Below are 24151 nucleotides of genomic sequence, written 5' to 3'. Positions count from 1 at the left end.
GGGTCCACATCATATTATGGTTGCAAAACATGCTCCTTAGCTCTGACCTGATGAGCCTGTACAGCACCTTTTCTTTTGATGAAAAGCTTGTGGTGACTAATAGGATTTTCAATTTCAAAGTTATAAATTCAGTACTTCTAATTAGGGAACATAACTGTACCATATTCTATATTGACTGTAGATTTTAATGTTGTGTTGATTTTATACATTTTTTATAGGACTTTTATTATGTTATTTTATTTTACACAGTTCTATAATGAAAACTTATGAATATTTACCTCTCTTTCTGGAGAAGAGAATGTATTGTACATTAATGGAACACAACTGAACCTTAAAATCACTGCTGTACCTTTAATCTTACATTCACACGGTGTGTAACTTTAGTGATGATAACGTACCTGTACTGTACCTTTGCTTCTGAGAGTGTAGGTGGACTGGCTGCATGATACTGTGTGTGTGTGTGTGTGTGTGTGTATGTGTGTGTGTGTGTGTGTATGCGTGTGTGTGTGTGTGTGACTGTATGAATGTGTGAAATTGTCCACATGATTTGTGATTAATTGCAATTAACTACACAAAGGAATGTGAAGAATCAATATTATTTTAATTATTTACACACAAACAAGCACTGGATTTCTATTATTTCATTGAGTTAGTGCCTTCCGGGAATCTTGTCCTGTTGTGGTTGCAAAACATATTCTGTGGCTTAAAAATAATTTGAAGACTGCAGGACCCAGACATGAGAAGGTCAGTGTTTTCTCTCCGGCTCCATTTTATTGTAACAATCCACAATGTTCAGTTTGAGGGCCTTTGTGTCCATGGACCAAAGGTCTATTAATAAACCTTAACCATCAACACAAACGATAATCACTCAGGCTTCAGAGAACCCGATACCAGGACAGAACTATCATCGAGTTCGGTAAAACTAGCTTCCATAAACACACAGAAATAACACAAACCCTCGAGAGAGAGAGTCACGAGGACGAAGCCGGTGACTAACACCACAGCACTCACAGTAATCACAGGTCACGATTTCATTTGAATGGCCGTTTAAAGGGAGAACCGCTCATCAGTTACAAGTGGTCTAGTTTGCCAAGGTTAAAAAAGCCAGTGGAGGACATTTATAACCCCACAGCATTCACCTGGACACCAGGTGTGCCTTCCTTCTATTAAAACCCAGTCTTACACTCATGCACAAACCCTCACAAAGCAGCATTTCACATTGAGCAGCAGAGGTGGACCCTCGCAGAGGTGTTCTTTCAACAGGTAGAAACATGAGAGTGAAGTTCACCACTGCTCTGTTTATTCCAACATTCTCCTGTTGCTTCCTCTCCTTCTGTTCATGTCCAGCAATACATACTGTATTTGTTCAAGTCATAGCATTCATCGTATACAGTTTAAAGTAATAAATATATACATCTAGATTTCTAGAGATAAATATATATATGTGTGTGTGTGTGTGTGTGTGTGTGTCTATTTATCTACGCATTTGTTTATCTAAATAAATATCTTCACTGGCACGTCTTTATTATTCTTATGAACTGTGGTCTACTGTCATCACTTTAACATTTTTAGAGTCAACTCACACACTAACATAGAGATTCAACACTATCATACCGTACAAAGTGCCTCTAGACCCGGAACTGTTCACTACTAGGCACACAGAAAGCTGAAGGACACGGATACGTTAATGTTTCTGATTGCACTGTGACTTCTACACTACGTCACTCCCCCAAAAAGACCAGTCTATATCCATCTACTCACTAGTCAGACAGAGAGGAGGTAGGACAAGATACACACCACTGCAACATGTGGACCACACCTGGACTGGACTGTTGGTGAACGTTTAAGGGAGTAATCCAGAGGGAGGTGCACCGCTCTGGAATGGCACCGTGTTCTCAATCCCTGCAACAACATTCACCTCCTCATAGACATGAACACCAAGGAGCTGTGACAACGCAATTGCTATTATAAGTGCAAACACTTACAGAGAACACTAGACATTCACTGTGGACACGAGGACGAGGCCCAGCATAATTAATACAGAATAAAGTCACGACTGACAGAAGCTTTGGTGTCAAACAAAAATAGTAAACAAAATCCAAGAAAGGACAAAGATTGCTTCTGAATTCTTTTCACTACTTTGATTATCAGCGAAGTTGCAGCAGGAGGAGGAGTGACCTGGGAGCTGTCCCATGGCCGGCGGTCGAGAGAGGGACGGTGATGAGGTTATGGAGCTGTTCTCAGTAAGATAGTATCAATGTGATAAAGAGAAAATGTGGACGGCAGGCTCCTGCTCTGTGCAGAGAGTGGAAAAACACTACGAGGCCTAACCCTCCCGTTTCAGCTGCTGTAAAAGGCGAATGAGGTCAGAGCAGGTGGTCCACAGCCAGAGCCCATGTTGTGGTTCGACCATAAATCTGTCCACACCTCGCTCCTACAAACCATAAGTAAAAGTTGGCGTACCCCTGACCCCACCTTCCCCAGAATCAAAAATATTGTCTTTCAGATTGTCTTTTGTGTTTCAGGTGAAACCACAAACGTTTCTTGCCATTTCACAGCACAGTCCAGTCTTTGCGTCATCTCCCTTCCGCCTCCATCAATCAGGCATGCCGGTCAGGATCATGTGACCTCCAGAGACGCAGGGGACACGCGGTCACACTCGGCTCGGGACCGCAGACTGTGCCACTGCTCCACAGGGGTTCGCTGGGAGCGCAGCAGCCGCCGCCAATGTGTGGTTTCCGCAGGCCCCGTGGAGAATTGACCGATCACCACCCGGCCAACGAAGTCGTTACTGCTCTTCACATTGTGACCGTACACTGGGGGAGGAGAGGAGAGAGAAAGTATCAACATCACATCAACACGCACTTAGGCTGCGTTCACTTTACAACCTCAGAGCAACATCTCAAAGCTCCAACAGGGCTCTCTGAAGGCTCAGGAGTTTGTAAAATTAAATGTAAATGTGGTTCTGGGGTCATCATTCCCTTTACCGCATCACTATATAAGATTTAATATTTTTGCCTCTGGACTCACATTTCACATTCACATTCACACCACTGTCCAAAAATCAAGGGGTTTCCTCCAACCGTTACATAGTGCAGTTTCTGCAGTGTCGGGCCCAGAGTAGCAACGACAGAGGCTCTGTTCTCCCTGTTACAGCTCAGTGGAGCATCACAATGATTCTGAGTCTATAATTTTAAAGTAAAAACAATGCCCTCTGCTGCTTTAACATGTTCCTCTGTGATTTTTTTCTGCCCAGATCAGACACACTGAACTACAGACTTTTCTAATAATGTTATTCCTGTCTGGATACAAATCTTACCTTGGAAGAAAAAAAAATATTGACCATTAGGACTAGCTGTAGTTAGTCTGTAAGAGCCCAATCCACCAGAGGCTGCCACTCTGGGTGACTGTCTGTGAGGGATGTGGTGTGTTCTCCCTGTGTGTGTGTGGGTTTCCTCCGGGTGGTCCGTTTACCTCCCACACTCCAAAAATACACGTTGGTAGGTGGATTGGTGACTCAAAAGTGTCCGTAGGTGTGTGTGAATGTGTGAGTGAATGTGTGAGTGTGTGTCACCATGTGAAGAACTGGCGCCCCCTCCAGGGTGTGTTCCCACCTTGCAGGACAATTACAGACAATGAATGAACAACTGAATAATTATTTATAATGGAGTTATGAAATAAATAAACTTTGGGAGAAGGACCATGTCAATTTCCTTCTCTCCATCATCACACACACCCTATAAAACCACTCCTCTCCCCTCACCATCTCGTGATGAACATTGGCACCCCACCACACCAGAACCTCCTTCTTTTCCAACACACGTTCAACATTTGCTGGAACACTCATCAGCTTAAGCCAACCAGAAATCCAACCCAAGTTCCTCAGAGTCCCTGCCTCCTTGCTCCAGCCCACATTGGGAAGAATAAAACAATTCCTTATATCAACACTTAGAAACAGCCTGTGCTGATGTTAGTAGAGTCCTATACTCTGCTGCTCCTCTGCCAGCTACAGAGCTAGAGGAAGGAAGGAAACTGGGTGAGGAATCATTGGCGAGAAAACCCTTCAATCTTGTTTCTAAACAACTTGATGAAATTAACTCATAGCCCCATGGACCAAGCTGACTCTATTAGCCAAATTGGATTGATGCAGAGAAAATCATGATCATGAAAGAAGCTGAAAGACATATCCAGAAAGATTTGCCCCATCTTCTTTTTTTGTGCTGCCACTAAGAATGTGTAACGATTTTTGAGATCTCTAGGATTAAATCATTCATTCATTGTCTGTAGACCTTATCCAGTTCAGGGCGGCGGTGGGTCTGCAGCCTACCCAGGATCACTGGGAGCAAGGCAGGAACACAGCCTGGAGGGGGCGCCAGTCCTTCACAGGGTGACACTCACTCACACATTCACACCTACGGACACTTTTGAGTCTCCGATCCACCTACCAACGTGTGCTTTTGGACCGTGGGAGGAAACCCGAGAACCCGGAGGAAACCCACGCAGACACGGGGAGAGTGTCTCGGAGCCCGGAGCGGCACTTGAACCCACAACCTCCAGGACCCTGGAGCTGTGTGACAATAAGGTGATATATATTTCACATCTACAACGTGGACCAATGAGGTAACAGTGTGGAAAGTGAGCGGATACAGGGTTTAAAAACTCCAGCAGCTCTGCTGTGTCTGATCCATTCGTACCAGCACAACACACACTAACACACCACCACCACAATGTGGAGTGATCCACCTCCTAAATCATTCCTGTCCTGTGGGGTTCTTGACTATTAAAGAACAGGGGGAAAGGGGTAAATCATGTATGCAGAACAACAGATGGACTACAGTGCACATATTATGGTCAGTGTAGCTGATAAAATGAACAATTAATTTCTTATGTGCTTCATAAAATCCAAAACAACTACAACCAAAACTAGCTGCCAATTTGGAGCTTGAATTTTCTCCTCGTGGCAGACACATAGCCTTGTTACATAGTGTAGTTTCTGTCTTTGCCTGTCACAGTCACATATGTGAATCTGACAGAGAAGTGTGGGGATGGGAGTCGGAAGAGAGGCGCTACTCCAGACGAGAGGCTGTGGGTCAGACTCGAGCAGCTCGCATGCTGTCGCCAAGCAACCGCAGCACTCGAGGCAAGGCCAGAGCCAAGGACTCCTTCACCTTGGGCCACTGCTAGTGCTCCACTCATGCCCTGCAGCTCATTACAGCCCACAGGGACATACACGACTTCTCTGTTTCAATTCTCATTTATATCATCTTCTTTGGATTCAAGGGGATGGTCAGCTTCTTGAAATGGACACAAGAACTAATCTGTGATATACTCTGGGCCCCTGGCGATTCACTCGCGTGACAGGATGCGGCTTGTCTCATCAGACAAAACTAACCGTAACCGCAATTAGCTGAAATGCATTCATTCTTGGCGCTCAGTTAAACAAACACCAGCCCTCAGACAGACGAACGCTGAGCCCTGGGCCTGTGTGAAGTCACGGCTCGGAGCGTCAGGAGGGAGTGGGTGCGGTGCGAGTTCCACACACACACTGAGTGTACTCGTTATGTTGAGGTGATTACATCAGCAGACCCTGTCACAGCACTCCTGGGCTGGGTGGGCCGTTCTTCCACATGAACTGGACAGATTCGTATTTGATGTGCTTTCAGCCTGAGAGTGTGGTTGGCTGTCCGTGGTGAAACTGCCCTGCAACTTTTGTTTATGCCTGAATTGCATAAGGTAGAGCCTCACGCAACTCATTCGACACTTTCCTGAAACTCAGCCACAACTGCTCCAACAGTCACAAATTATGGGAAAAAGTTTCTCTATATTTAACATTGAGACGGCAATATTACAAATGTCAGTTGATACAATACGTTAGTGGTTGACTGGGCCAAATTTAAATAAAACAGGTGCAATGAAATGCAAATCATTCATTCATTATCTGTAACCCTTATCCAGTTTCTAATGCAATGCAGATCCCTGCCATTCAATATACATTCAAGGCCTTGTTCTTTGCAAGCAGAGATTTTTCCTGATTCTCTGAATATAGTAATGATATTCTGTTCCATAGACAATGAAATCCCCAGGTTTTTCTTTTTTCGCTGTTTTACACAAAAATTGTTTTCCAATAGTTGCACCAAAATGGACTGTATGTGGCAATAATTTCCGGCAGAAATAAATGTCAGGGGCCTTTAGCTGTATTCGTTGTTGTTGTTGTATTTGCATCAAATGATACAAAGCTCTATGTCATAGTTAATTTTATATGCACAGAATTATACACAGATGTCCTTACTCTTCAACATGCACAGAAATACTCTGTAGAATGACACAACTAAAATGAACATTGTCAAATTTCCAAATGCTCAAAACTTTTGGCACATTATGGGGTGATGTAGTCTATGGTCATTCCTATTCTTTCCCCTCTGTGATGAACTCTCTCCACCCTCATGGGACAGCTTTACTTCTCTTTCCGGGGTCAGCCGCACTCCTTCAGTAGTGGTCAGCTTTATTCACCCTTTAGTCAGCCCCACTGCTGGGCTCTGAGAGGCCTGATTTGCTCCAGGTTCAGCTGGGCCAGGGAGACGTCTGTTTCCACTCAGCACATCAGAGAGCTTATGGGGGGAAAAAGCCATCATTAAAGGCCTATTATCTTCTGTAGAGAGGGGAACGAGGGTGAGATAAAGCCAGACAGAAAGAGAGAGATGGAGTGAGGTAAATATGAGAGAGAAAAGGGAATGGAATGAAGTGAAGAGTGAGAGAGAGAGAGAGAGAGAGAGAGAGAGAGAGAGAGAGAGAGAGAGAGAGTGTAGAGCAAGTATGAAAGAAGTATCTGACAGAAAAAGAGAGAGATAGAGTGAGAAAGAAGGAGATGAGGAGCTGATCAAACGAGTGCAGAGAGAGCGAGACGCAGGCCAAGTGGGGGGAGATGGAGCCCAGTGTTTGGTGTTTGATTGCAGTTTTTGTAGTCAGGAACATCAGAGAGCATTGGTGGGCACAGAGCCCCAGGCTTCATGCTGCGCCGCCTGGTCAGGACACTGCAGCAGTTAGTGCCCTCTACCACAGAGGTCATCCACTCCTGACCTGGAGTGGATTTCTTTGTGGGTTGTGCAATGATAATTAAAGCATATTTACAAGAGTTTACAATTGTAGTATCAGGGAGTCAGGCGGTCGTTCATGTGCTTCCCAACCTTCCATATCACGGCTGTACTGGCAGACTGTCACTAGTTTCAAAGGTTTGATTGTCCAAACACAGTAAAGGTGGTCTTGACCACAGTTTTAATGGACAGATAGATAAACAGCTATTTCTTACATAGTGAATTGATTAAATAAACTATAAATACTATTTATTTAACAACGGTAGACTTTTCAATGTATGGAGTCAAATTGGGGTCTTTTAACAGTTGTAAAAAAATAGTGCGTATCTGCATAATTTTTTTTTACATTTTTCCAGTAACATTTCAAAAAAGAAACACATCAGATGACGGCACATTAGTTCACAATACCTCTGCTGGTCACATACCCTGGTGTTCAGCAGTCAGTCAGTGAATGCAAACAGCTCCTCCAGACTGGCTCACTAGACCTGTCTCGACCTTCACATCTCAAACTTGGATCCAGGTTACAAGCTGAGATTTTATATTGCTATTCCTGGCCGGTCAGGTACATTAGCAGTAGCTGCTGTAGTGTCATACCGACTGGCCATTTTAAAATCTCAGGAACATGGATCCAAATATTTACAGCTTGGTTGTTCTCAAAATGTGAAACATCTTTTAACCCCTGAAAACTGGTTTGAAAACCAGTGCTACACTTGTCCATCAACATGGAACTGGTTCGATTCTCATTCACGAAACTAATTTGGAAAAGTTTGGCTTCGGACCCAGAAAAAAATATGTTCCCAGCTGGAGCCAGGGAAGAGCAGCACATGATATGGTGTGTCCAGCTAAAGAAGCTCCAGAAAGAGCTCAGAGCTTCAAATAAATTGTTATCATGTAATGGAACTGGACAGGGTCATTTACAGCGAGTTATATAAATAAAAGGGAAACAAATCAGGGAAATGCTACAACTGTGTATTAACTCCACTTTTCTCACTCTTCTCAAGCTCAGCAGATGACTCAGATCTCAGCTACATGTCCACATTTCTATCATATCTCTCTCTGATCTGACTCTGCTGTAAACAGTGGATAAACCATGACTCTGTCCTTACTCTATCTCTGGCTGATGACATAGCCTTGGTTTCCATCAAAATAGATAGGGTTTGCTGGAGAACACCAAGGTACCAAGAATCCTGAGCGGAAGCAGCTCAAGAACCAGAGTTCTTTAGGTGGACAAGGGCTAAGAGAGGCTGAGAGAACAATTTTAATTTTAATCATTTTAATCTTAGCACACTGGCCTACTGGCAAATGGAGGGTTAATGCTACATACTACTATACACAGACATCTTATCCATGCATACGCACAGACACCTTAAATTTTTATTACATCCTCCAAATTTTTAATGAGGTACTGTTGTGTGCCTTAGTTAACTATGTCAGTTCTTGACATACAGTCTGTTTACAGTGCATAGTCACTTTATTTATCAGGCTCTTACGGCATATATCAACCTACTGCCTGGTCATTGTTTTTCCTTAGTAGTAGAGGTAATGGGGTTATATGGGCCAGTTTACGGTGCACAGTCTTTTTATTAGGGTTCAAGCCCACAGTGTGTAGAACCTTATGTTTTGTAAGGGATTTTCTTCTTATTATTATGATTTTTCTTCTGAAAAAGAGACCTGTCCTGAAGAGAGCATAGGTCATACAGACACCAAACAGAAGCTAGATGTAGCTTTGGTGCATTTCGGTGGGCAACAAAAAGGACACTGATTGGCCTGATGGTGGAGCTATAGTGAACACGTCAAGGTCCATATCCCCTGCCTGTGTGATGCAGAAACAAAACCCCCCCCCCCCCCCCCCCCGATTTCTCAGGTCAGACCCTACAAAACAGCCTCAAGAACCTATAAACTCCACCTACTTAGATTTAGAGCTAATTTGCATTATATGCAAATTCACACACATTTTTGAGTGCAAACTAGTCCCTGGATATTTACCCAATATGGACATATGTGGTATCAGCAGAATCCTAAGAATGCCCGGTTGCATAAAACACCTTAGGCTTTTTCCTTAAGTATAAACCTTAAGTGAAGATTTGCCCTTACTTAAAGTGAATTACTTAAGTGTGTTGCATAAAACCCCCAGACTTTTCACTGAACTAAGGGATTTATTTATTTATTTATTAAGTAAGGAATTTACTGCAGGGACTGAGGATGTGTTGCAGTAAAGTTCCACTGTTTCCATGACAACAACAATAACACTGCAAACATGTGGAAAGCCTGTGTTCTGACGAGTTGTGCTGCCTTGTCAAAATGTGCTACTCTGCAGCTCTGCACATGCTCAGACCCAAAAATATGAATGTTTTCTGGTGTTTTAGGTAACAAATCTGTTTTTTTTTTCCGGGTGCATTGGCTTTCCTGAAAAATTCTGCTTTTATAACCTCTTGCTCAACCCGGGACTTAAATACTTAACTACTTTATCTTGCCATCGGTAAAGACCATCTGCCACTTGGTGAACTCACATCTCACTCACAGTAGGGAGAGACCCCAGGGCATAGTTTCATCTGTGTTCAATGTGACTGGTGGAAGCCGATCCTCAGCCCCAAATCTTAAATGCCAGAGTGTGTGTGAGAAGGTGGTAGCTCAAGCCACGTCTCGGTCCGGTTTACACTGCAGCTGACAGTGCCCTTGATCAAATAAATGCGGCTGGCATTTTAAATGAAGCCTAATGAGAGCTCGTGTGGCAGGCCCAGGTCACTAGCTGCATTACTTTAACCCAGAAGACCAGAACTGTGTGGCTTGCTGAAACTTGTCAACATCTCGGGGTGGCTCTCACTCCTTCGGTCTTACTTTGGGGCCCAATTAAGAAAGCACTGGGCTGTTGTGTCACTCAGGTCAAAAACACAGCCAGAGCTTGCTTAATTAATGAGAGAGAGCTCTTTCCTCAGAGGTCTAAGGGTCTGATCTCTTCACAAAGACCTCAGGATTACTTCAGTAGACCCTCTCCAGTGTTTACAGCTTGGCATCTATCTGAATTAAAGTTTGGTGTGCTAGTGCGCAGACCAACACACACACTGTGATACAAGGCCACTTACTCAGTCTGAGGCGGTCTGCCTAATTCTGAACACATGGGATAAAATGAGTCATGATTTTCTGCTGCTCCTGACGTTAAGTGCAGAGACTTTAAAATGTCTTTCCAATCACAGTGCTGGACTCGCGTTTATGTGACAGCACACAGATGAAATCAAACACAGCAGAACAGACAAAACGAGCTTGGAGAAATAAGAGTACTGAGTGAAAACGAGAACGAAGAATAAAGAGAACCGAGCGAAAATGGCTAAAGAACAGAGCTTGTGCTCCTCGCTCCTAACTGCTGTGGTCGTGGTGAACAGTGAGCGGCTCATTATCATTAAAAGAAACATTTGCAAACCAGCCTTTCTGAACACGGCTGTTTAGACAGGAGGAAAACCCTGCTGTGGGGTTTTATCCTTGTGGTATTTTGACCAAAGCAGGTCACAGACATATCAGTAAGATCTAGACATGTGTTCACTTGTGGAAAAGAGGGAAAATATGTCTCCTTTAAAGACAACAGTATGTCATACAATGTCAGAAACCATAAAGCCTGCTTCAGACAGTCATAGCATGATGGTAATTGGAGGGTTGTGAGCTTCCATTATTGTTAAAGATTTTAGATCTTCCCAGGAGCACAAAGACAGTTAAAAAACATGAAACTGTCTATTTTGAGAAGGCTGTATGACTGTTAGATGTCAGCTGGGTTTTTAGAACATGTAAATCCCCTCTTACTGCTATAGAAAATGCATATTTGATGGCCAAATAATGAACCGTGTCAGATATCTCTGGTCCATCTCTGCTCACCAGGTCTTGTACACGCAGAGCAAAGTGTCACTATTTCTTTCGCCGACCTCTGTTATGTGTAGTGGGTATGTTTCTCAGTGTGTGAGTCTGAGTGTGTGAGAGAGACAGGGCAATACCTGTGAACACGAGGCTAACCTCCCTCAGTTCCTCCTGTGGAACGCGGAAACTGAAGGACTCGTTGTAGTAGGGGTCAATGGTGCCTCTCATGCAAGACGTCTTCTTTGTTTTCACCAGTTTTAGCCCTGCGACCAACTGCACCTTAACAAAGGGATCTGGAACACATGCAAGGACCAGAGAACATAAATACATCACTTATGTCACACACAGCACCCTGCATCTCATAATGTTTGATAGTTAACAGTTATCACTTTTCTAGATCCCCAAATTTCTTTACATTCTTTGGGATATTAGGAAGTTGCCTGTGTGCAATGCCCATCAGACGATACAACGACCTGCCGATCCGCAACATTCACATCACCACATATCAGATATCAGGTAAATAAGAGATGAGAGAGTGTGACAGATCCAGATTATTGAAACTGGGGATTGAGAGGCCAGAAGTGACCACAGCCCACATGTCTGGATTTAGCAGACATCCAAACCGCCTCAGGGTCTTTTATATCCTCAGAGAATCAGAAGCTTGTTTTACGTCTCATTCAAAGGACAGTGCCATTTATCAAATACAGTGTCCCTGTCACTACACCAAGGCATTGGGATCAACACAGACCACAGGGACAGCACCCCTACCGTCTCCATTGGACCCGTCAACAACATTTCCAACGGCCACTCCAGATTTCCTAGGAGGACGTCTCCCATCCAAGAGCCAGTTCCAGTAACCTGGTGAGGGGTGCATCCAACAGGTAAGAAGCCCCGGGGAAGACCCAGAACATGTTGGAGAGAATACATGTCTCAGAAGAGCTGGAAGAAGTGGCTAGAGAGAGGGAGGTTTGGGTTTCTTAACACAGACTGCGTCCCCCGCGACCTGGACCAAATAAGCAGTGGACGATGGGTGGAAGGAGGTCTACCATCCAAGTACTGGCCATGCCCAAACCTGCCTACAATAACACAGATACCAAGCTCCCTGGCCTTCAGCTATAGCTCTAGAACCTTAATAAGTTGCAACAGAGGCATAGAAGAGCCAAAGAGAATGGTGAGTTACCTGAACCTTGACACATATCAGTCTGTAGCAGCTGCTTTGCTCTGATGACGTCCACATTCAGCCTCCCAGCACTGGGCAAGTAATTTAAGGACAGCAGGAGTTCACCGAGCTCCACTTCATTCTGCAACATAATATGGAGGAAGTCACTAAAACCTTGAGATACAGAGGATGATGTTTAAAGATAAGAAATCCCACAGACAATAACAAGCATTGTCCATGCAAAGAAAATCCATCGGACAAATGATTCTGGCCTGAAAATCAGCTTTGGAGTAAGATGACAATGGAAAGTGTTATGGATTTGTCGAAATCCCCAGAGTTCACAGCTGTTTCTATTTTCCAAACAGTTATTTTAGATTCACAGAATCTGGAACAGCTCTAAAGCCTCATAACCCCAAGTCACAACATCTGCGGGGTTCATGTAGCGCCATGCTTTTGAGATTTAATAATTACATTACGGACAGTATTGTCTGAAAAGACTAGTCGAGGGAATAAAGCTCAGAAGAGCGAATGAGTACATCACTTTATTTGAAACAGCTAGTTGCTGTGCGACTGTTACTAGACACATTAGCCTGGTATGCTGTGCTTGATTAGCCTTCTGACTGGAGTGGCTTGACTACTCATGCTTGCAAGACTCTTTTGAACTTAATAATGTATGCCAAAACATTTCCAGGGGATGGAGGATGTACATTCATTTCTATTAAAAGCCAGTGCTCAAGGCTAATGCTGTGTATAGTTATTTATTAAGCTATTTATTAAGGGTTATAAACATCACAAAGTTGGACAAAAAAGCACACGTTGTGCACTGTGAATAAGAAATGCAATGATTTACAGATTATTTGAAGCCTATATTTAATTGAAAATAGCACAAAGACAACATAAATCAAATGATTAAGCTCAAAATTTTTTGAATTTGATGCCAGCAACACATTTCAAAACAACTGAGTAAAGGTCGACCAAAATCTGGTAAAATAGTGTAATCTTGGGCAACACTGTGGAGCAGCAGGTAGTGTCTCTGTCACAGCTCCAGGGTCCTGGAGGTCGTGTGTTCGAGTCCCGATCCGGGTGACTGTCTGTGAGGAGTGTGATGTGTTGGTAGGTGGATTGGAGACTCAAAAGTGTCCATCGGTGTGAGTATGTGAGTGAATGCTAGAGTGTGTGTCGCCCTGTGAAGGACTGGTGCCCCCTTCAGGGTGTGTTCCTGCCTTGTACCCAGTGATTCTGGGTAGGCTACGGACCCACAGCCGCCCTGAACTGGATAAGAGTTACAGTTTAGAAGAGCAAAGAAGCAGGGGATTTCATCATCTACGGTATATAATATCTTTAAACGTTTCAGAGAATCTGGAGAAATCTCTATATGCAAGGCCCAAATCCAGAACTGGTAAATGTAAATAAACAAGATCCAGAAACATGATTCTGAAGTATGTTTCTGACATCACATGAGCATCAAAAAAAAAGACAAAAAAGATCTATTCTCAATGTAAAATATTTGCATGTCATTGTTTTAGATTTCAGGCAATTTCACACAGTGAAACCAGTACAACCAGCAGTGGCTTCTGAACTCACTGAGATTCCAGCTGATTGAATCTGCTCCAAATAACAAGGATGTATCAGTCTATGACTTCCCAAAAAGAACCACCTAAAAGTCCTGTCATTCACTGCAGTATCACTAGTTCATTTTCTCCTTCCCACTAGTGAGAAACAGCCTGATTTATAAATCCTTTGGGGTCAGACATGCTTTGTGAAGGCACTGTAGTGTATCTCTGAGTTCAGAGCCCAGTGTTTCTCTGTTGATGACCTCAATTTTGTTTCTAAGAATGGATTCACTTGATCTATTGATGTCTGACCCCTGCCTGTCCTGACCGGGGTTGTTTGTTTGTCACACCAGGATTTCATCCCTGCTACCTGGCTTTTCTCTGTTTCTAAGATCAGACTCAGAGGAGCAAAGTTCTGGGAAGGATTTATATTTTCTGGACCTGAATTAGCCACCTTTACTAACCCTCTGTTTGTTTCAATCGTATACATGAAAACCATTCCAGAAGGTACCTGAGAGCTGGGCACCAGGGCCTTCCACCAGTGTCCCCCCTTCACCAGGTCGACCTCGCTGAGGGGCAGCACCACCTTCCCGATGACACAGTGGCGTGAAAACTTGTCGAAGTCGACAACAGAAAGCAGCAAGGTGCGGCGCTGGGCCTCGAGGAAAGGCAACTCGAAGGTAAAGCGCTCCTCAAACACAGGGTTCTGGGTCTTGCGCTTGACACCGGTCTGCCGCGAGTTCTTGTGGTCAGGCAGCAGGCTCATCTTGACGTAGGGGTTCGAGTGAGCCATGTCCTGCCGAGTGCCATCGCAGGTGAGCGGAGGAGGCAGGTCTCGAGCCTCAATCACCCGCACGGTCAGGTGAGCGTTAATGAGGTCGTACTGGGTGCTGAAGTGCAGCATCCCCAGCTTGTAGCGCAGCAGGATCTCCTCATCCGTCAGAGTGTCCACATCATCTCCACCTGAGTCAGCCGAGTACAGACGGGGCTCCAGCTTGCGGAAGTAGTCATCCGGCGGGGTCTGTGGTTTACGAAGGGGCTGTACCACCTCCTTCCTTGGGCCCATGGCCCAGAATTCAATGGGCTTCATGTCCACCAGAGGGGAGCTGGGCCGTCGAGCATCCAAGGCTGAGACAAGACAGAGGTAGAAGAGGTATTGCAAAATTATATTGTACATTTTCTAAAAGGTAAATTTATAAGGAAAGTGGTTAGCATGATTTATTCATGTATTTATCTTCTGTAACTGCTTCATCTTGATCAGGGTTCCAGTGGGTCTGGACCCTACCAGAGAGACAAGGCTCCAGTCCATCACACATTCACTCGGACACTCACACAAACTCAGAAACATTTCAGGGGCAGACAGTTGAGAGTGCTGGACCTACAGGAGAGCTGGCGAGCGAGGCTAAAGGTGGAGCGGGAGTTCTCAGAGCTGGAGCGCCTCCGGCTGGGGCTGCTGCTGCTGCTGCTGTGGTTCTGGTCCGGAGGAGCATGTTCACGGCTGATGAGGTGAGAGTTTGATGGCTTCTCTTCATTACAGTCGTTGATGCTGAGACAGAGAGAAGTGGAAGTGTGTTTTTATTAAGAGCCAGGGACGCAATGGTCAACCTCTGCTTTAAAATACATTACACATTTAGCATGGTACCAACAAACAAGATGAAAAAAAGGTCCTGGTTAGAGTTGTGGTGTTGGTTTCAAAGCAATTTAAACACAAACAAAATTGGTTGATGCTATCCCAGTATTCCCTGTCCAAAATGTCTCTCTGTTCACTATTCTCCATATTACTCACTATACACTATTACAGGGAACAGAATTCTGGTCAATTCAGTGAATGATTTCAGACTCTACCTCATGTGGGTTTTTACCAAAGAGCGCAGTGGATTATGGGTATCAAATCAAATCAAATCAAATCAAATTTTATATATAACATGCTTTTCACAACCGAAAGTTGTCACAAAGCAGCTTTACAGAGATTTGGGTCCAAGCCTCCTATGAGCAAGTCAGGGGCAACTGTGGCAAGGAAGAGGAAGAAATCTTGGAAGGAACCAAGACTCATACGGGGAACCCATCCTCCTCGGGTCGACAACGGAGACACAACAGGGAACAGAACAGAAGTAAAAGTAAACTGATGACAGATGAATGGGTTATAGTAATGTGAAGGTAAAATATTAGTGAGATATGTGTCTGAGGAAGGAGGAGGTGGGCAGTGATTCTGTGGAAGGGTAAAACCAGATGCAGAGTACATTTGGGATAAAACAGCATCCCTGCATGGCCAAGCCTGATACTGTAGGTGGGACAAAGCCTGAATCTGGATATACAGGGTCAGGGGCTGGTTCAGGGCAACACCTAGAGAGCAGCAGGACATCTCAAAGCATGAGAGAGACAGGAGAAAAAAACAGAGAACGGGGAAATATACAAATAAAAATAATAAAGGGGTTAGTAGGGTCATGGTAAAGAACGAGCAAAATTGTCCTTCAAAAAAGGCTTCCACGGGTCAGGCAAGAGAACCCAGCAACAGACAGCGGCTTGGTGGTTACTAGAAAGCTAACTAAAAAAGCTGTAGCTATGGTATTATGACAGGGTTAATACAGAGTAGCAATAATATGAAAACCAGCCCTAACACCTATAGAGAAGGAGTAACCTAAAAGTGAGTGATTAACCAAAAGCTTGTTTGAAAAGGTAGGTTTTTAATCTAGACTTAAAGATTGTAATAATATCCACTATTAACTAGTGTATATCGAATGTACCATATCTTTTTCCTGGGATTGTTTGAGGGCAATGAAAATTATCCACTGTTTTTGGACGCTACTAAAAAAACACCCCAAACCTCCCAAAATAGTGCACTATATAGTGAATATGGGCACAGTTTCGGAAGCAGTTTATGTCAACATCAGCAAGGACAGTGATTGGTCAGTCTGTGTAGGTAGTTTGGCAAGGTAGACTATGTAGAATATTTTTTTGTATTATGACTTTATGCAGTCAGCCGTATCATTAAAATGACCTACTTGTTTCTACAGTCATTCTCCATTCTCTCAGCTCCACTGAGATCTACAGTTACAGATCTACAGTTACAGACTGTAGTCCCTGTACAGCCCATGTATGATCAGTGGAGCTTAGAAAAATGATATTTAATGGAAAACGCCTTGCTGCCTTGGTTTGATTTGGCATGTCTTGCTCCTGACTGCTACTGACGGTCTTCCCATACAACATACAGCAACATCATTCGGCATTACTTCATGCACAGAAGTGCTGCCCACCTCATGAAGCACCAACGAAAGCCATCTACACCGGAGAAGGAATGAAAACAGTTAAACAAATACCCTGACCTCAATCTGGGCCACCTCTGCTGACCTCACTGCCCAGATCATGGAAAATGCCTTGCGTTGGGCACAAATGTGGATGGCATCATAAAAAATTACTTTCCACAAACTTGCAAACAGCTGAGAATTAGTTTAGCTCACAAACTGCACATTTTCTCGTGCCTGACCATGGGGCAGTGTAAAAAGACCAACAGCCTGCCTTCTGTCAGTTGCCCAAACATTGAGTAACAACAGCTGCGGCCCATTCTTTTCACTGCATTGTGTTTTAATGTCGGAGTATGTTGTTTTTTTTGTGAAGGCCTAATTCAGAGCCATCCCTAAGGGATCATCAAGGATCCTTTGTGTCCATGACTACAGCTCGCCGGGAGATAGTTGTCATGGCAACAGAGCAATCTAAAACACATGGCCTTTGGAGGCGGGGTGGGGGGTTGGCGTGGACGGGGGGGTGCTGCCGGACTCTACGTTCGACAGGACTGATGGGTTATAGCACAGCCATGAAAAAGAGCACTGAAGGAGTAGACCGTAGGAGCATCTATTGTGGACATGGCCTTTTGGTTGTTCAAACACAGTGTGTATAACCATAGAAAAGCATGAGAAGCATGAAATGGGATGGTTGGAGCAGCTGCACATGAGTCTAAGATCAGTATGCTCAATGTTAATGATAGTCTACAGGTAGTTTTAAAGCTCTAAAGTACTGGGAGCTGCCTTCTCTGGAGTGATGGTGCTCTATCCTATACTTTTGGGATTAGTTAGAGTGGATTTTAAGATAAAGACCTAATCACCCAACATCAGTTCATGCCCTCTTTAATACTCCGATGGCTAGGAGCTATCTATAGGGTACAATGGGGGAAAAATTGTTGAAAGTGCATTCCTGAGACTAAGTTCCACATTAATGTGTATAAGACACATTAAACAGTGGAAAAAATGTTTCTAGCATCAATTGTACAATTTTACCCATCATTAAATATGAAAAAATATTCTTCTTTTTTTTATTCATTATTTTATTCATTATTATTCATTATTATTAATATTCTTCAATTTTTTTAGAATTGTGAAGTCAGCTAGAAGGGTAACAAAAATAATAAAAAAATGTCTAACACTTAGCATGTTATACCAGTTTGGCAGAGGATTCTTTTTTCAGTTACCCTTCCAGGCTTCCATTGAAACAAGGGGAATACGTCTGAGGAGATAAGTTTTTTTTTACATCGTATCTTTTAGGGCTTCCATATCTATTGGATCCTCCCAGCAATTGCCCTACAACTACTTTAATTCCTTGCCAAATAAGTAGATGTTACTGTAGGAAAGTGGAACAAAATACCTGTTCTCACCCTGCATTTTAGATGAGTGGGTGTCCACAAATTTTGGCCATGTCTTTTGGTTTATCTTTTGTGGTGGATGGATTATACTCATATATATAAAACAAAAAAAATAACTCATACTCATAAAAAAAAAGCAAATGGAAAACATGATCAACACTCTCTTGCATCTTCAGTAAGGCTTTTGATCCCACTTGCTCACAAACATCTCTTTGCACTTCAGAACAACCAGCGCAGTCAGGCTAGTAATTACCCAGCAGCCCCTAGGGGCCACATCAGTGGATGGCTCCATCCCAGAGACAACAAGTGATTGACATTTCAGCGCAGAAGCTGATAATTAATGATAATAAGAGTTGGCCACAACAATATGAGCCATGGATGAAAGCATGGCTGCACCCTCTGGGCTTCAATTTGGATTTAGATGATGAAAACATATTCATTAATGCTGCAGAGCCACAGCTGGTGCAGACGGACGGTCATTCACAGAACCCCTAGCCTAAAAACATTCATTTGCCGACTCCTGTTCCTCTGCCCTTAAGTGATGCCTGATTTTGGCAGCATAAACAATAACACACCCAAGAAACCACAGGCTGGATAGAGTCATATCACAGAGAAAAATATCCTGCAACGCCCACAGGAAACAAATCTCCAGGCTCCAGCGCTTAGCAAAACAGCACGAACCAAAATAGCAGCATTTACTTAAAAGATGCTGTAATTAACCGTGTAACACACTGAAATATAGGCTTTTTAATTCATTAATTAATTCGTTTGTTCATCTTCTATAACTATTTCATCCTGTTCAGGGTGGGTGCACAGCCTACACAGAGCATCACACACTCAGTCAATCACTGACAATAGGTGTGGGCGATATGGCCCTAAAATACTATCATGATATTTCAGGGTATTTTGGTGATAACGATATTCTTGGGGATACAAACAAAACACTGAAGAAAACTTTTATTAATTTCAAGAACAGATTATTGCAACAAAACCAATTTTATATAAATATTCATTATAATAAATTAAATACATTTAATATATGTAATCATACTATTAAACGCCTCGTCCATTTCTTACATAACACCATGGTTTACTGTATGTTTGATATTCTTTTAACCACACCCCCTCCAAATGACTGAAGCCACGCTCCTTTTTTGAAGCATGTAAAAAGCGTATTCAATATTATGGGTAACTGCATGACATCATTATGTAAACAAGTCAGAATATCACTATTATCACCATATAGATTTTTTTTCTATTTAAAAATTATAACGATATTATTGTGAACCATACAAAACTCACACACTCACACCTATGGAGAAATTCACACTCACCCAGTCACTCACACAATCACACCTGTGGACAAATTCACACACTCACCCAGTCACTCACACACACTAATACCTGTGGACACGTTCTGCCACTGCCTTCTGCCCTTATCTCTGTGCTTATTCAGCCTGCATACTTTTGTGTTTTGTCCATGTCTTTTGTTTTTGTGCTTGTCTTAAATCCCACCCCTCGTTTCCTCAGGTTCCTCCACACGCGCCTGACTCCTGTGAGTTATCAGAGATCATGGGATAGAGCTCACTGGTTGTCCCTGTCCTGTGTCTTCTTCTTAGTCTTGTCAATTATTGTGTTACTGTAATGCTGGGTCTCTGTCTGCGTATATAAGAGTATAACAGCCAATCCACCTACCAATGTGTGTGTGTGTGTTTGGACTGTGGGCGGTAACTACGTGGAAACCCACACAGACAGTGAACTGAGGTGAGGATCAAACTCAGGACCCAGAGTCCCTCAAGCTGTGTGGCAGTGACACTAACCTCTTGCTTATCTTTATTTTATACAGCAACCGTTATAAAAATATATCTGAGTCATGTAGGTAGGAGAATGAGAAACTGAAGCGAAAGCCCACATACCGACCCTTACCCTCACAAGGTTTCTCTCTTCCAGCATCTTGAAATTCAAAGCCCCTTAAGGTTCAGACCTCTGTTCTCTTTCCTTTTCTAACACTCTACATTCACCCACACAGAAATTTACCCATCCACGAGTCACCAGAGCAGCAACAGCTTTAAAACTGCCCCAGTCTCACACAGCTCAAAACGCTGGATTTCCCCAAGTGCAATATGTTTAAAGAGAGTGTGGCACATCACCACCATCAGGGGGAGCCTCATTTTCCAGCAGAGAGGCTGTAAGGGAATATTTTAGTCCAAGCTGTTGTTATGGCAAGAGATCTTAAAGAATGTGTGTGTATATGTCAACAAACCAACGGCTTTTATTAGGACCCCAACTTAGCTCCACTTTTCTGATGTAATGTTAAAGAATACAGTCTGTCTTTTGATACTGTAACTTCCCAAAAAGTCAGATTCTGACCACAGAGCCCCTCCTGCCTTGATATATTTTGGGAAACCAATGTCAGTACAAAGACACACCAACATGGACTCTTTACAGGAGGAGGAAAAACATTCTTAACTTCTGCTGGAAGTTAATTTAACAAACCTTTCTTTAAAGGTGCTATATTCAACATTTCAATCATTAATAAAGCAGCAAACATGAAGTCATACACCCTCTGTGCGTGTTGTTCTCTGCTCTTTGTTTTTGTAGCCGAGCTGGTCATGAGTGTATGTTATTCTTGTACAGTGGAATCAGTGGCCCTCCTCACTTTTCTTTGCCTTCTCCAAAATACAAACATATGACCTGCTTTATGGCAATGTCATAAAGGATAAAGAATCAGGCTGTAGATCTAAAGGTCATTGGTTGAATTCCGAGAGGGGTTTGAGAGTGGAGATCTGGCAACCCGTTTGGCTGTTTCTGTACCCGTTTGGAAGCTGTTTTGATCGCTCGGGTTTTCCTGTTTAATCGTTTCCATTGTTATTTCTATATTTATATCTGTTTTTATAACCTACTAACCATCCATAGATCTATCTTTTAGATTGTCTCCGCAGGAATATTCATTACAGAGGCACTAAAACTGCCACCGGACCCTGGAGTAACGTTCTTGGTGTAAGTTACTAAAATTCACTAAAAGCGGTAAGTACCTGCAATTCCATGGCTACTACTGGCTGTTTTGCCTGTTCAGAGTGTGGCATGTTTAGTTTAACGCCCTTTTCCACCTCTAGCGATAAATATAGTGGTTGTATTTGTAGTAAGTGTCAGCTAGTTAGCTCTCTGGTGGATAAAGTGGACCAGCTAGAAGTGCGCATCCGGAGCTTATTGTTGAGGGATAAACAGCGAGATTCAGTGTTAGCAACTCCGGGTGCCTTAGGGAGAGTTAGCACCCCCACGACTCCGGCGTTAGAGCCCTCACAGCGGGGTGAATGGGTGACGTCTCGGCGTCATAGCCGGAAAGCTAAGGCTGATGCTAACGCTGAGGCCAAAGCTAGCCCACCGGGACACCACGCTCCTCCGATTCGCGTGTCAAACAGGTTTGCCCCGCTCAGCGAAGCACCCGCTGAGGAGCCTGTTAAGAGTGCTCTGGTTATAGGAGACTCTATTGTTCGGCACGTGAAATTAGCTACTCCTTTAGGGGCGCCGGCAGTAACAGTTAGCTGTTTATCGGGAGCCAGAGCGCCGGATATTAGTGGCAACCTTAGACTGTTAGCTAATAGGAGATATTCGAGGGTAGTCATTCATGTAGGGGCCAATGATATTCGTCTGCGGCAGTCTGAGGTAACTAAGGGTAATATTACAGAGGTGATTAAACTGGCCCAGACGATGTCCGATGCCGTAATCTGCTCTGGTCCCATACCAATGCGGCGTGGCGACGAAGCTTACAGCAGACTTTGGGCGTTAAACTGCTGGATGTCCAAGTGGTGTTCCGAAAATCAAGTGGGCTTTATAGACAATTGGTTACGTTTTGAGGGCAAGCCTGGTCTTATAGGTAGGGATGGTATCCACCCCACGCGGGAGGGTGCTGCCTTACTTTCTTGCAGTATAGCACATAGTCTTTTAGTTAGTCGGCAGAGTAGTGTAGATAGCTGCTGACAATCCAGAGCCGGGACCAGGCCGCAGACAGACAGGCTAAACCGACCGTCTGCGAACTGTCTTGAGGCGTCACCCAGGTTCAACTGTATTGAGACTGTGTCTTCCCCCCGAACTAAATGTAAAAGTAGAAAAACAAAATCAGCCTGTTTCAGCAACCTAATCAATATTAAATCATACACAACACCTAGCAGCAACACCTCAGAACTAAAATTTGGGTTACTCAACATAAGATCACTAAACTCAAAAGCACTCATCGTAAATGATATTATAAGTGATCATAAATTCAATGTTTTCTGTCTCACGGAAACGTGGGTTAAACCAAATGAATATTTAGCACTAAATGAAGCCACCCCCCTAGGCTATAATTATGCACATAGCCCAAGAATATCAGGCAAAGGAGGTGGAGTATGTGTAATTTACCAAAATACCCTAGAAATTAGTCTTAAACAATGTGACACCTTTTCTTCTTTTGAGGTTCTCTCCACTATTATTACAAATCCGGTCACAAAAAAGGACGCATTTTTATTATGCAACATTTACAGACCACCAGGGCCTTACTTAGAATTTCTGAAAGAATTCAGCGATTTTGCTACAAACCTAGCGGTGTGCAATCATAAAGTTATAATTGTAGGAGATTTCAATATCCATTTCGAGAAGGAAAGTGACCCACTAAAAAAGGCATTTACCTCAATCTTAGACTCTATTGGTATTACTCAAAATGTAAAAGGGCCTACACACTACTGCAGCCACACTTTAGACTTAGTTCTGACACTAGGTCTTAACATTGACAAAATTAATATCTTACCGCAATCCTCATCAATCTCCGATCATTATTTAATTTCATATGAGCTACGTTTTATCCATAATCTATGTAAGAACCCTCGCTATTCTACAAGGCGTATAATAAAACCATCTACCGCCCTACAATTTATAGAAAACCTACCAGAACTATCGACCCCAGTTCCAACTCCATCAGACCCAATGGACCTAGATGTACTAACTGACTACCTAGAAAATACCTGTCGATCTACTTTAGAAAAGGTAGCACCACTTAAACATAAAAGTATAAGACAGAAAAAGCTCGCACCATGGTATAACGATAAGACCCGTACTTTAAAACAAACATTACGAAAACTAGAGCGGAAATGGCGATCAACCAAGCTTGAAGTGTTTCATTCTGCCTGGAAGGACAGCCTTATAGAGTATAGAAATGCCCTCACTAAAGCTCGCTCAGCATATCTGGCCTCGCTGATCTCCAATAATAAAAATAATCCGAGAGCACTGTTTAGTGTGTTTTCTAGAATTACAAAAAATCAAGCAGGTTCTGAACAACTAATTCCAACAACTCTCACCAGTAAAGATTTTATGGACTTTTTTAATAATAAAATTGAGAATATTAGACAACAAACTCTAGCCACAGGATCAAATCCATCCTGGCTGCCACCTGATGTGAATGAAATAAAACATAATATAACTGTAAAAGAAAGACTTGAAACCTTTTACCCACTCCCACAATTAGAACTAGAGAAGATTATCACCTCCGCAAACTGTACAACTTGCACACTTGACGCAATTCCCACAAAGTTGCTCAAAGAAGTACTACCAGCTATTATTGATCCTCTTTTAACTATAGTAAACTCATCGCTTAGTCTGGGCCATGTACCCAAAGCTTTTAAACTAGCAGTTATTAAACCTATGATCAAGAAACCAAATCTTGATGCTAGTACACTGTCTAATTACAGGCCTATTTCTAATTTGCCATTTCTGTCTAAGATCTTAGAAAGAGCTGTGGCCCAACAACTTAGTTCATATCTACATAAGAATCATATATATGAAAAATTCCAATCTGGATTCAGGCAACATCATAGTACAGAGACAGCTCTAGTCAAGA

At 43.1% G+C, this 24151-nt stretch overlaps 1 protein-coding gene across 1 annotated transcript in view; it reads right to left on the bottom strand.

Annotated features, from left to right (window-relative positions):
• Positions 1-631: 631 nt before the first annotated feature.
• syt17 (synaptotagmin XVII) overlaps positions 632-24151 on the bottom strand; it is a 32239-nt gene continuing 8719 nt past the window's right edge. The window contains exons 5-9 of the mRNA XM_066642716.1: positions 15029-15192; positions 14158-14774; positions 12115-12235; positions 11072-11227; positions 632-2816 (exon numbers count right to left, since the gene is read on the bottom strand). Of these exons, the coding sequence (XP_066498813.1) occupies positions 2620-2816; positions 11072-11227; positions 12115-12235; positions 14158-14774; positions 15029-15192 (1255 nt within the window). The 3' untranslated portion in view covers positions 632-2619. The remainder of the gene's footprint in view (positions 2817-11071; positions 11228-12114; positions 12236-14157; positions 14775-15028; positions 15193-24151) is intronic.

This window comes from Hoplias malabaricus, chromosome 13, assembly GCF_029633855.1.
Source record: "Hoplias malabaricus isolate fHopMal1 chromosome 13, fHopMal1.hap1, whole genome shotgun sequence".
NCBI classification, from domain to species: domain Eukaryota; kingdom Metazoa; phylum Chordata; class Actinopteri; order Characiformes; family Erythrinidae; genus Hoplias; species Hoplias malabaricus.
The sequence above is the reverse complement of the archived record's forward strand: the minus strand, read 5'-3'. Positions and strand labels throughout refer to the sequence as shown.